Genomic DNA, 14,954 nt, shown 5'->3' with positions numbered 1-14,954 from the left:
TTCGACTAAGGAATCAGATTTTTATTGCCATGTTTCGTTTTTCGATAACCATCATCAGTTAATTAAAAGCCTATTATTATATTATTTTCACGCCATTATATTTCTTATTTTCTTTTGAGTACAGTAATGTACTGTACGACGTTTCGAACTCGAAAACTCATGGTCAATATTAGTTTTCTTTATAAATATTAGTAAAGGACCACCCACCAAATCAATGGAAAATGGATCCCGTCAAACTGGCTGAAATTGTAGTATATTGTAGCTTTTGGCCTTCTGAACAAAATTTCTCATGGTCATGAAGTCCAGAAATGGTTACTTTGCGAGATACAGATGGTCAAAGGTCATACGAAGTCACGTTTGGGACTTGACGGCAAGCCAGTTTATTGGTAGGAGACGGTTCCTTGTATAGTCTTTCCGATATCAATTGAAGAACCAACAGATTGTCAGTATGTACCAGGTGTATGTACCACTGAAATATTTGAAAAACTTGTTCCCATATTCATTTAGCCATACCCATATACAGGTCTGGTCGAAATGTATACGCCCAGTTGAAGAATGCGGGCGCGGGCAAAGGAAAACAAACACAGTTGCATTGGGCTACTGGGCAATAAATCTCAGCCGTTGACAAGTGGTTGATAAATTGCCCAGTAGTGCAGTGCAGCAATGCAGGTATTTTAATTTATTATAGGCACCTTTTATCAGTTATTCATATTACAATTGCGAAAGGGAGAAATAAGAGGGTTATTTTGTTTACTAATATTGTCACAACATGGCATTTTGGAGACCTTTTGAAACGGAACAAAACAAAATTTACCACCAATATAATAAAATTGTTTGAGGACATAAATAATTAAAATATGTTGTTGGCCAAATTAACATATAATAGAAATTTGATACACATTATATACAAATTATTATAATTTTTTACTTTTAGCAGAAAACCTTTTTAGGGACGCCTATGAAACTCATTAAATTTTATTGCCAGGCGTTTTTTTGCATGTTCAACTGACCTTGGAAAGACTATAAAAGTTGTTGAGTTTAGAATGAGGCAATTTAACGTGACCTTGACTCTGACCCTTGGTTGAGGTTAAAGGGCATTTGAGGGTTCACTCAGAATTATTCTTTTGGTCTTCTGAAATTTTGAAAATATTGTTAAACGAGACGAACTTCAAAACCAACTAAATATTTATTGCATTGATTGCGCGCCAATTTCTTGCCACGTCAGGTGTTTAATTGAGCGCTGACTTAAATTTTCACTCACGGGTTTTTTCCACCTATTTTGTCCATTTTTAATGTGGAAAAATGTAAAAAATAATGTATCGTCTCAACCTTATTTACGAAAGTTAAGCGGGAATAAGTAGTATATCTAATTGATAAATTGTTTATTTATTTTTCCAATTGTATGTTTTTTGTGTAATATTTTTTTGTACCTCTGCTACTTTTAGATATTTCAATGGAATTTGTACCTACAGTAAAGTTTTTGAGATAACTGAATACGATAGACTTATTTATTATACTCGGTACATCGCTTTCTAGTACCTATATTTTTTCATAGAAGAACCTTTGAAGTATAGCCCATTGCCCATTTGTTTCTGTGTACCTTTTGTATAATAATTAAATAACTCACAATGCAATTTTATTATCAGTTTAATATCTCAAAAATTGTCAAACAAGTTATTTATTTTTAGATTGGTACTTACCTTATCTGTCAGAACTTTTTCTTAATAAAATCAGTACTCTGTTTGTTATATATATATATAATACTCATAATTCTGCATGATATAAGTTTTGTCATCAGTAACATAGATTCATATTTTATTTCAGGGATGGAGGCTTTAGAAACGTGTATAAGTTATTGGGAAGATGCATTAGCAGCATACAAATCCAGAGATGGTGCAGCTCCATTAGCAGTATTAAGCCCAGAAGAAACAGGATTTTGTAGGGATATCCAACAGTTACTCGAATTAGCGTTAGAATTACAAGAAAATTCGGAAATGTTATTTTTGGATGAAAGGTCAATATTATTCAAACCAGAAAGCGCCATTAAAGAAGAAAATGGTTTAGAGACGGACCTGTCCGGTGGCGAAAGTTTTGCTTCAGCTCAAGATCAGGTAAGTATTACAGAGAAATAGAAAAACCACATTATTATTTTTTGTGATTCAGCCCTATAAATAAATTTCAAAATTTCTATAATTTTTAAAATATTTTTTCATGATGAAGTTAAATATACAGTACGTCCCAGAAGTACCTAACGCAAAAAATTCGTATTTTACTTTGTGTTGAGTTTTCACAAAAACGCTAAAACAGGTCAATTAGTAAATATAAATTGTCGTTTTGTCACGTTGGTTAAACCTTTTTTGCGCTATGTTTCATAAACCTACGACGTCATCGACATTTTTTTTAAATAGCACTACCTAATTTTTTAAGCATAAATGGATAGCTCTTTTGAAGGGAAATGCGTCGATATATAGGGTTTGGCCTACTTTATTTTGACAGGTGCGAAAAAGAAGCCAACGATTGGAATGGACATGGTTTGAATTAATAACAAAAGTAGGTACCACAAACTTATGCGCGAACAGTGCTATAGCAAAATATGTGTTTTGGTTGATTGTAGGTACATGTTTTTATGTAGATTTGGTAGGTACACCCGATCTCAGCGGCTATGTATGTATTGTTTTGAGGACGACAGTTAGCGAATGCAATAGTGCCTCATATCATTGTGACAGTTACAAATACCATAACTTTACATTACGATATGGTGTTGTGTTTAAATGAGAAACAAAAATTGAAATCCTAATTATGGTAGGATCCGTAGTTATGATGAAGTATGTCAATTATTGAATGCTAAGTATCCAGAACAACCAATACCTCCATCTACAGTATGCAGATTAGTACGAAAAACTGAAGACGCTGGACATGTTAGAGATCTGTCTAGATCTGGAAGGCCAACGACAGTGATAGAAAATGATAGGCAAAATATTATTTTTAGCTGTCACTGAAAATCCACACACTGCCGTTCGTCGTATCGTCGAAAACGCCAACATATCAATACATAAAACCGTACCTACAATCAACCAAAACACAAAACATCCACAAATTTCCATTTTCTGCTGTGGCACTGTTCTCGCATCATTTTATGATACCTACTTTTGTTGTTATTTTAAACCATGTCCATTCCAGTCATTGGCTTTTTTCGCTCCTGTCAAAGTAAAGTAGGCCAAACCCAATATAGACGTATTTCCCTTCAAAAGGACTATCCATTTATGCTTAGAAAATTAGGTAGTGCTATTTAAAAAAAATTTCGATGACGTCATAGGTTTATAAAAAATAGCGCAAAAATTGTTTGAGCAATGTGACAAAATGACAATTCCTATTTATAGACCAGGGTCGATAATTTTTTAAACCAAAAAAAATTATAGTAGGATGAAACCCATTGGAAAAGAAAGAGAATATAACAGAAATGAAAGGAACAATAATTTACGGGCGATCTGAGATCGGGAGGGGGTAGGGGGTGAGTTTTTAAGGGTAAAAACCGGTTTCCCTTGATTTCCAGAAAAACTACAAGTCTTATGGAAAAAAGTTAAATGACAAAGTTGTAGGTAATAAAAAGATCTACAACTTTTGTATTTACACTTTTTTCACATAACCTCAAAATTTATGTGAAAAATTCAAATAACCAAGTTTTTGGTTTTTTATTTTAATTTTACAAAAAAAAAATTTTTTTCACGCAATTTGGTGAAAACTTACCTATTTATGTCCCAAACACGCTGTAATTTTTTTGATTTGAAATATTTATTTTTTCACCTTATTTTTACTTAATATCGAAAAAGCACCCTAATTTTCAATCGAAAATTCTCACGTCAAAATATCTGCTTTTTTAAAAACGTCGGTGGGCTTTTTCTTCGTTGAAATCTCTACTTTCTGATGGTGTAAAAAAAATATACATTACTATGGTAAGTTTTCTCAGGAAATGCAAAGAAACGAAAGAAGATTCTACAACTTTCTCAAAATATTGTAGATGTCTTATTAAATATTAACTTTATTAACTTATTTGGTTGTTAATTATAATAGTATATTTCGACTTGTAATTTTTTTGTTTATCAATGTAACATGGAATCTTACGTTTTTCGAGTAATTAAAGTGTAAATTTTAATAAATAGCTCAAAATTGTACATAATGATTAGAAAAAAATTTTCGGATTCTAGTTCGTTTCTTTGCATTTCCTGAGAAAACTTACCATAGTAATGTATATATTTTTTTACACCATCAGAAAGTAGAGATTTCAACGAAGAAAAAGCCCACCGACGTTTTTAAAAAAGCAGATATTTTGACGTGAGAATTTTCGATTGAAAATTAGGGTGCTTTTTCGATATTAAGTAAAAATAAGGTGAAAAAATAAATATTTCAAATCAAAAAAATTACAGCGTGTTTGGGACATAAATAGGTAAGTTTTCACCAAATTTCGTGAAAAAAAAATTTTTTTGTAAAAGATAAAAATAAAAAACCAAAAACTTGGTTATTTGAATTTTTCACATAAATTTTGAGGTTATGTGAAAAAAGTGTAAATACAAAAGTTGTAGATCTTTTTATTACCTACAACTTTGCTATTTAACTTTTTTCCATAAGACTTGTAGTTTTTCCGGAAATCAAGATAAACCGTTTTTTACCCTTAAAAACTCACCCCCTTCCCCTTCCCGACCTCAGATCGCCCGTAAATTATTTTTCTTTTCATTTCTGTTATATTCTCTTCCTTTTCCAATGGGTTTCATCCGACTATAATTTTTTTTCACTTTTTACCATTTTTGAAGGCTTAAGCACTGGTCTATTACTAATTGACGTGTTTTAGCGTTTTTGTGAAAACGCAACACAAAATAAAATACGAATTTTTTGCGTTACTTCTGGGACACACTGTATAATAATCTTAATGCTCAAATTCATTGGATTTACTGTTTCAAACAATAAAAATTATCTTAAAATGCTTAGAGAAGATTTATAATCAGTATAAAATAGGTATTTTTCTTGATTCTTGACTGAACCACATTTTTCTTTAAATAAAAAATCCTAAATACACAGCGCAACTTAATGAACTTTAAAAAGACAAAAAAAAATGATTTAATAAAATTTGGAATTATGAAGTATTGAAAAATATTTTTTTATTAAACTATTTTAAGATGATCCACTATTCTAATGAGGAAAATTATATTTTTATTACTTATTTTTTTATTTGTTATTTTTTTTCGATATTTATTTATTTATTTACTTATTTAAAATTAGAACTGCTCACGAGAAAATCCCAATACAGAGCAGGGAAAACAAAACAATATAGTGTGATTACAAAATACAGTAGAAAATACGAAAACACTTGAAAATACATAGAATAAAATTTTTACAAGAAGGTGTTTTAACTTGGTTAAATTAAGATAGAAATACTTAAGTAATTAAAATAAAATTATGATTTTTTTAATTTATAATTCAAATTGAATTCTCAAAAAAATATTTTATCAAATAAGACCAAAAAAAAAAGATTTTTAAATGTTAAGTGTTTCCATTAACAATTTAAGATTTAGATTTGACAAACTATTTCATCTAAATCTGAAACTGCTTTTTCAAGATGATTTTAAGTCTTTAAACATTTTATATATGTTTTAGGGGTTGATATAGTAAACCAATTCATTTTTAAGCTTTTTTAAAATTATTACAAGTTTCGATTATCTTCATCATGCAATATCTTAACAGCTATTGATATTGTATAGTAATGTGAACAACCCTCTCTCCAGAATTCCTATGAAACGATTTTTTTTACTCTATATTTGTTTGTGAAAAGTTTTACTTAAACTTTTAATAAATATCACCACAGGGTTTTATCACAGAATAAAAAAATGCTTTCTATTGTCAAATTATCAGGTCACATAGTTTTATGTGAATCATTCTTATTTTAAATCGAACATTTGTTGCTAGATTTGAATTTTGAATACATGAAATTTTGAATTGCAAACTCTTGAAATACCCTAAATTCAGCCAGTTCAGTTATTATTGATCTTTTATAAAAAATTAACAGAAAGATAAAGTTTGCAAAGAAGCTTATCAAAACATTTTTCATATGACATAAGTGTGGCCTAGTAAAATTTTTTGGGATGCACTATTGCAATGTGATTGGCAATTGATGATGACTTGTCTGTGATTTTTTTTAGAGGCACTTTTTGGAAAAATCACTTCAAGGGTACACAATCACTATTACTTAGAGCCCTTGTATCTCAAATTTAATTGATTTGTAATACAGAACAATTATTTCACACAAACTTAGTTTTAAATTTATGAGATTTTTGTTTTAGTTTAAAAATCCAAGTGGTTTTGCAAATGCCCAAGAATTAGCTAATTATTGAACCAGCTCATTATGATTGGTAAATAGTAAGGTCTGCATATAAATAATTTTCATAATTTTATGTAAGGCTTAATATTTTACAATTTTAGGCCAATAAGCAGACTATTATTTGCTAGTTGTAATCACCAGGCATCATTTTCAGTCATTTTCGGTGCCTTCTAGATTTTTAAACAGAAACAAAAATTTTACTGAAAAATGTATTATACTATAAATTGATTGATTAAGGCCCGGTATACTTTGCGTCTCGGTTAAAGCTTGATTAACTGATTATAAAAAGTGATCACAGTCCAAACGCCAAGCCTTAACCGAGACTCAAATCACCAAGCCTAAAGGTACAAAGCTAAATTTTTACATAATAATAGAATCAAGTGATTTTTCTAAAAATTGCTTAAAAAAATCGCAGCAAATAAAATCAAGTATTCCATTGTTAAGAAATAACTGTTGACAAAACAACTTGTTCTATATTTCCTACTTTAAACATTCTTATTTTAAACTAGAAATTCGTACTTTAAATTTGTAAACCTAATTTTGAACTCAGTATTCCGATTGAATTTCTTTATCCAGAATTAGGAGTTTAACAACAGTATCTTTCAGGTGGCAGATTTGAGGGAGTTTGAAGAATTTTCGGATTACTTTCCTGACTTGGAAGCACATCCCTTATATCAGGCAGCTTTACGACAGTTAGAAGACGGAGGAATTCCCTGTAGGACACTGAGAACAGATCTTGTAAAATGTGGTTCTGATGGTGAATACCTTGCTAAATTGCACTGCCTACGACTGGCTTTTCAACACCTTCTAAGAGAACATGTAAATTATATATGGTTTGTAGATGCCGGTAGACAAATATTAGCTGATTTGTTATTATATGCTGATAAAGATCCCAAGGACTTTCTAATAGGTAAGAGTATCTCTTAATCTAAGTATCATATTTTTCTTTATATACAGGCTGTTACAAATTCACTTCTCACTTCAAGGATCTCGGAAACGGTAAGAAATTCAAATTAGCTTAAACCGGGGCCAAGTTGCATAATCAGGGGACCAATGCCTCTAAAAAATCAAGGTTAACATGATTAGTTGTCGAAATATTTGAAAAAAAAAACGAAATTTTGGAAATCCGTGTTTGTTTCACTTTCTCATGGCAATTTTTTGTCCTCTATCGAATGGCATATTCAATTTTTATATGTAACATTTCGTCTTTCCAGGACCATCATCAACTTAATTTTTTTTAAATATGATCCTGGAAATTTTATTACATTTTTTGCAAGCATTCGTGACCCCTAATCCTATACTGCCTTAGCATAAACTAGATTCAGACGTTTTATCTCGAAAAATTCATCTCCAACCTAAATTTTTTATTTAGATTTCTATGTTTATTGAATTATCGTGCACTCTAAGTGTCGTTAGACTATGTGAAATCCACCTTGTTATTTAAATTATTACCATCATACGTTACAATAAAACATTATTGGAGTTTTAATCTCCATCACCTGGTCATACATAATTCGATAAGTTGTTGCGTCAAAATTAAAACATTATTATAAAACACCCCGCAACTATCTTGATGGAAAACCGGTCCCGGTAGAATGATATGGAACTTTACCAAATGGTAGTCCTCAATGTGTTGATCAAAGAAGTCCATGGGACCTAGGTCTGAAATGCCTTCTGATGTTATCGAATACACGTACTTGATGACCATCAAGTCAAGTTCTCTGAAGGTGCTTCAGCTATTTTCTGAAGACTGAAGAATGCTGCAGATATGCTGATGACGGATAAGTGTTCAGCATGCGTAAAAACATAAGATGTCGCTCAAGCAGTACGTGTTGCTATCGCTGTTCTTCAGTAGGTGCTTCACCGATTTTCTGAAGACTGAAGCTATTTTGACCACGGATTCGCATTCAGCACACGAAAATACATCAAGAAACAGTCAGCTTGGTCACTTTATAAAAAAATGTTTGCATTTACCCGCCCTTAAATCATTGGACTTGATGGTCATCGAGGACGTGGATTCGATAACTTCAGCTTCAGAACAGTAGTTTTTCAGACCTAGGTCCAATAGACTTTTTTGATTGACACATTGAGGACTATCATTCGGCAAACTTTAATACCATTCGACCGGAAGCGGTTTTCCATAAGGATAGTTGCGGGGTCCTTTAATTTTATTATGACAAATTAATTCTTAAAAATGCATATGAACAATTAAAACTCCAAATCAATATTATACTTTAAAAAATTATAGTAAATGTTCAAAAACGTTTCCATTTTGGCAAATGTTGAAAATGAAGATAAGAGTAATATGATCGGAATTTATTATACCTATAACTGCAACTGTGAAAGAGCATATCAGATGTACTTGTATGAATATCCTGAAAAAAAATTAAGTCGAAATTTGTTTGAATTTTGAGCACTCAAGAAAACTAGAAATAACTATGAGCTCGGGATTAAAACTCTAATGTTTCATTGTAACGTGTGATGGTAATGTCTAAATAACTAGGTGGATTTCACAGGATCTAACGACACTTAGAGTGTACGATAATTTAAGAAACATAGAAATCTAACAGAAAAATTAGATAAAGGAATGCATACATTGAAAATGATTTTTTGGAGACAAAACGTCTAAATCTGGTTCAGGCTGAGGCAGTACAGTATTGGGGGTCATGATGGTTTGCAAAAAACGTAATTAAATTTCCAGGGTCGTATTTAAAAAAATGAAGTTGATGATGGTCCTGGAGAGACGAAACATTATATATAAAAATTGATTATGCCATTCGATAGAGGGCAAAAAGTTGCTATGAGAAAGTGTTCTTTTTTTTCAATATCACCTCAAACAAGGCTAATATGAAACAAAAATGGATTTCTAAAATTTCGTTTTTTTTTTTTAATATTTTGGATAACTATAATGTTAGCCTCGATTTTTTAGATTGATCGCCTGATTATGCAACTTTGCCCCCATTTAAGCTACTTCTTATCTCTTACTGTTTCCGAGATGCCTGCAGTGAGAAGCGAATTTGTAACAGCCTGTATTCAAGGTGATTCACAAACCAAAAATGAAACCTCGTATTCTTTGGTAAATTTTAAGGGGGGGGCTATCATGTAAAGTTTTTATCTAGGACGCCAGATAGAGGGTGTTAAACTTAAAATAATATTTTTAATTTATTTAAATAATTTAAAAACTAGTTAGTGAAATAATTTGGAATTGGGCACATACTTATGTAAACATTGTCCAAAATCTGAGGCCTTTTTCTAAAACTTAGATGCTCCAGTGGCGGAGATACAGGGTATCGATGGCATATTTTTCTAAATAATATACAAAAAAAAAATAAGCTTCACTTAATTACTAACAGTTAATTATGCTTAAAATAAGCTAATTCACTTTTAATTGTCCCAATAAAAAACAGAAAAATCAAAAAAATATTTCTAGGTTTATAACTTTTTAAAGAACTGAAATTGGAGCATGGTGGCTTGAACTCTAAATTGATTTATTTTGCTATAAGGAGCTACCGCCTGAAGTATGGTGAATTCACATTTTGTTAATGTCTTGCATTTCATTAGCTTGGAAAATTTTAAGTCCTAACTTGTTCTTAACTTAACTTAACTTGTTCTAGGATACGAAGAAATACTTCATTATATTCAAGATCCGAACAATTGGCGTGAATTAGAAGAAGAGCTGAGTTCTAAAAGAGTGAAAGCCTTAACATTTTATGACGTAGTTTTAGACTATATTTTAATGGACGCATTCGAAGATTTAGATAGCCCTCCTTCCTCTGTTACAGCCGTCATTCAGAACAGATGGTTGTCCAACGGCTTCAAAGAAACAGCATTGACAACAGCAGTTTGGTCTGTTTTAAAAGCTAAAAGGAGAAGACTGAAATTTCCAAATGGATTTATGGCTCATTTTTATACATTGTCAGAACAGTTGTCTCCCTTGTTAGCTTGGGGTTTTTTAGGATCTGATGAACTGTTAAGAGACACTTGCATATATTTTAAGGAACAAGTGATGGGATTTCTCTGCGATATTTTTAATTTTGAAAAATGTAAATATACTAGTGTAGAAAATTTAGCGATGGACGTTATTCACAATATTAAAGTAAGAGTCAACAATATCTGCCAAAGATTGAGTGCCCAATCATAAAACATTTTAACACTCTACGTAGATCTTTTTAGCATTCATAAATTAATTAAACGTTATCGTTTTCATTAGTATTTTATAATTTATTTGTAGGTATTTATTATACTTATATGACGATTAGTACAAAAACATTCCTCTTAATTAAGACCTATATTACTTATGATTTTTATTGTTGTCATTGAAACATAATTTTACGCTTTTTTGACAATGTTTTTAACTTCAAGTTTTTAATAAATTTTTATAATACCAAACTGTATAAATATTTGTTTCCCCAATATTGCTTAAAGGGAATAAAATAATTTTTACTTCTGACAAATTGCAAGAGACTGGTAAAATATTTCATATCTTAAGCAGTGTCAGTTGGAGAAAATTTAGAAACTTTTGTGATGAAAAAATTTAAAAAAGGTTACTGATAGGTAGATACAAACAGGTTTTTTCTTATTTTTTATAATTTTTTTAAATTTTTTAAAAGTTAAATCAAATTAATTTAAATGGCTAATGGGATTTTAATTTTGTAAAAAAAATAACTCATTAGTTGGTCATAAAAAAAAATACACACGTTTTCGAGATCTCAGGGTTGGCAATCTCTATTTTAATTTTTCATTTCAACATATGTTTGACATTTTTTCGCCAAATAAGATCTCCATGTGATCTTAGAAAAAAAAAAATTATGAAACCCACTACATTGTCAAAATATTACCATTTTTATTTTTTGACTCCATGAATTTATAGTACTTCCGTTGTACACGTTATTCTGGGACACCCTGTATTTATAATAAGTCACATTCAATTGCTACATCTTTGTTTTAAATGCTAAAACTCATAGCAAAACGGTGTGAGGTTGGACCGAAGACCCTGTCCGCAAGTGAGAAGGATTCAAAAATTTTCCACACGAGAATCGAGTCGCCGCTTGCTTATGCTTTTGGTTCGCTTATAGTTTTGGTTTGCTTGTGCGTTGTTTTGTCTTTTGTGCCTTTGGATGCTTTCTACGAATAAGGGTAAGTAAGCAAATTTTATATTTTTTCTCATACCTTATACAGCCCGCAAACGCAACACACATATATTTTCAAATTCTTTGTTACATACATGTTTGTATGTGTCAACTGAATGTATAATCAGTTGACACATACAAACATGTATTTTCTTATTTTTCACAGAATATTAATTTTTCTTAAATGAAGTTTGAAAATTGGAATGTTTGAATTAAATCAAAATTCAAATAGAAAGTAAATTTAAATTTGTGACCAATAAAAAAAATATCCGATTATATCCATCGGTTGATTTTGAGAAAATATATTTTTCTATATATAATATATAGATAGGACAAATTAAGATAAAGTTGCAGAATTTGATGACATACAGAAAACAAATAACCCATTTTTCATTTTAAGATTGAAACTAAAAATTTTGATTTTCGTTTTTATATTTTTAATCAAAAAAGGAAAGAAGTTGTCAATTTTTTTTAGAGAATTGAAATACGTAGTCATATTATTGTGGCACCTGTCAAGACGAAAAAACAACGTTCAAATTCTGTTTTTATGAATAGGTAGATAGTAACAGCCAGTTATTTTCAAAATTAAATATTGTAAATTTTCATTGATGAGTTTAGAGAAGAAAATATAATTTTCACATAAAAAAAATCATATATGCTAATTAATAATTAGGTAATGAGTTTGGGCAAATTTCGCTCCTCTTGTAATTCTAGTTTTCTAAACTTAGCCATTGTCAATTAAAATCTAATTTATTAAATTCATGTATCAAGTAAACCGAAAATTTTGTTTGGTCTAATGGTTGGGATTTTTGTTTTCAAAACCTTCTTTTAAAGGTGAATAATTTGTCATTTTGACAAAAACAAGAAAAACAAACCATATCTTATGATATAGCACCGTCCAACGTCCATAAGGAAAACAAAACTATAATAATATTTCTCCATCCAAGTAGACGCTACGGCTAATATAATTACATATTTGAATTTTGCACAAGTGTCCTAATAATGTTAGTGATAAAAGATGTGTAAAATTTCATGTATTCCTACTTACTTATTATATATATACTTTTTTTTAGTTTTTTTTTGATATAAGATTCAGGCACCCCTATTTAAACTCTTTATTTTGCAAATATTTTTCTCACAAAAATTCTGTATGTGAATCTAGAAATAATCATTAAAAAATGTTATGAAAATTTTAAGTTAATTCCATTGTTTTCAACAACATAGCGCACTTGAGATTTACTAATTAAGAAACTGTTTCTACTATCCGGATTTTATAAGCTAGTTTGAACATTTAATAATATTTGACAATACCCCACTGGAAGAATCAGTCTTAAAAACAGGAATTTTATGTCATCATGAATTGGATGTCGACCTTGTGAATAGGCTGTAACATATTACAAGATCCAGTTGAAACTTATAGAGGTAGACCTATTGTAGAAATTTGCATCTTATTTTAAAATGGAAGAATGAACTACACGAAAAGATTAAATGCTAAAGTTATTTGTTTGAGTCGAAAGCCGCAACAAGTTAGTCAACTTCATATATGACTATCAAAAATTCCTGGGACAGATATACTGTTAAATTAAGTCAGAATTGGAGAAATTGAAATTGAAAAAGAATATGTTGAATTACATCGAAATGAAAAATAGTAATGACTGTTGTACTAGTTATTATTTATAAAATTAGTGTATATATGTATATTTAAGTATTGTGTAATATTGGTAAAGTAAATTAATAACATTTACCGCAGTAAATACCATCTAATCCCATGGTATTAGAAACATATTTTTTTTTTTTGTTTCGATTTGATGTATCTTCCTTTCTCTTTCCGATTTAACATGAATATGTACAGAGGTGGTACACGAGAGTTGGAAAGAACGGGGTATACTTACATTCCCTATTTTTTTCAAAACCAAGCATGAAGTCATCGAGCATATGTAATTTACTTATAACCAGTGTATCTTGTATAACCAACGATGCACAATACAGGTTATTTAGCTATGGTCAAGATGCACTGAAATATCAAAGGTTTAAATAAAAATAAATTGTACAAAAATTTATAAAAGATGGTCCAGAATTTTAATTATTATTTTGTAGCTTACATAATAAAAATATATGGATACTTTATTATTTATGCTTCGTTATATACCATATTTTAAAAGAGATCTGTATATTTAAAACTGAATTAAGTGTGCTTATGAATGAATGACCACTTGATGAATTTCAAATTCAATTAGTAAGTATTTAAATATGTACTACTCCTTGTATACGATGGCCATTTTAGAACAGCTTCTTACTTATACTGAAAGTAAGAACATCATAAAGTTATAATTTAGTAGCATCTGACCGAAATTATGACTAATTATTTTGTAGCAGCATTGAAAACACTTGGTTTATAACTACTTAATCACAAGTTGCACATACAATTTTGTGTTTGTGGTTCTAAAAATGTTGCAACTGTAATGTTTAGAAATATATTCTCACGCAGAAATAATTATAATGATTTGTCGTGGAATATGATAGATGGGATCGGTAACAACGGCATGGGCCCTCGGTGGAGACCTCGGGAGTTCTAATCGAGCTCCACGTTGGGCGCCATGTCGCGATATATGACCGTTTGTGCCTAATGTTTGAGAATTGTGCGGGGAATTAGCAACATGGGCTCGCCGCGAAGACGTCGAAGCTGGACTTCGAGCCCCACGTCGAGCGCCATTTCGCGGAATATGATCTGAATGCGGTGTTTGGTCGGCATGGGTCCTCAGTGGAGACATCGGGAGTTCTAATCGAGCTCCACGTTGGAAACCATGTCGCAACCTGTGATCTGGGATGTTAGTTCCCTTGACCGGGTTCCGNATCTTCTGCGCACGTATTAAACATATTTTATTTTTGTTCATATTAACTCATTTCCTAAATAACATGGAATTCTTCTAGTAATTAATTTTTTTATCCTTTTAAGCGCTACCCAACCGTAAGTTTTATACTAATAGCTGAAATATTATCTAGCATCAGTATATCAACCACATTATTCCTGTTGTTAGATGCTATTATGGTGGTCTAGAGGCAACGGCCTCGCTTTGGAATCCAAAGGTTCGGGGTTCGAATCTCAGACAGAGCAAGACTTTTTTAATTTAAATAAAATTCGAAACCAACTTTAAGTTTACCGTCAATTGCAGCCCACATATCTCATCATATACATTTCAGGCTCCTTCAGAGACCTGCGTACCGTCCGAGGCTGAGAACCTCCGACGAAGACCTTGACTCCGATTGTGCCGGCTCCATCGAGAGACCCGCACCTCGGTACAGGGTACATACATAGGCTCCTACGAGTACTATAATTCAGACTCTATGGAGATTCCGCAAACCCGAGGCAACTTTCCTCGTCAAACGCGCTCGACACGGCGCTCGACGTGGGGCTCGACCATCGTCGTCGAGATCTCCCCCATGAGCTCGTGTCC

The 14,954-nt window shown here is 31.2% G+C and overlaps 1 protein-coding gene across 1 annotated transcript in view; it reads left to right on the top strand.

Annotated features, from left to right (window-relative positions):
- LOC108911562 (mitoguardin) overlaps nucleotides 1-10,613 on the top strand; it is a 126,325-nt gene extending 115,712 nt beyond the window's left edge. Inside the window, exons 4-6 of the mRNA XM_018716536.1 lie at nucleotides 1,825-2,111; nucleotides 6,977-7,280; nucleotides 9,985-10,613. Coding sequence (XP_018572052.1) covers nucleotides 1,825-2,111; nucleotides 6,977-7,280; nucleotides 9,985-10,511 — 1,118 coding nt within the window. The 3' untranslated portion in view covers nucleotides 10,512-10,613. The remainder of the gene's footprint in view (nucleotides 1-1,824; nucleotides 2,112-6,976; nucleotides 7,281-9,984) is intronic.
- Nucleotides 10,614-14,954: the final 4,341 nt, after the last annotated feature.

Source organism: Anoplophora glabripennis, unplaced genomic scaffold, assembly GCF_000390285.2.
Source record: "Anoplophora glabripennis isolate ALB-LARVAE unplaced genomic scaffold, Agla_2.0 scaffold587, whole genome shotgun sequence".
NCBI lineage: Eukaryota > Metazoa > Arthropoda > Insecta > Coleoptera > Cerambycidae > Anoplophora > Anoplophora glabripennis.
This window is presented reverse-complemented; position numbering and strand designations above follow the sequence as displayed.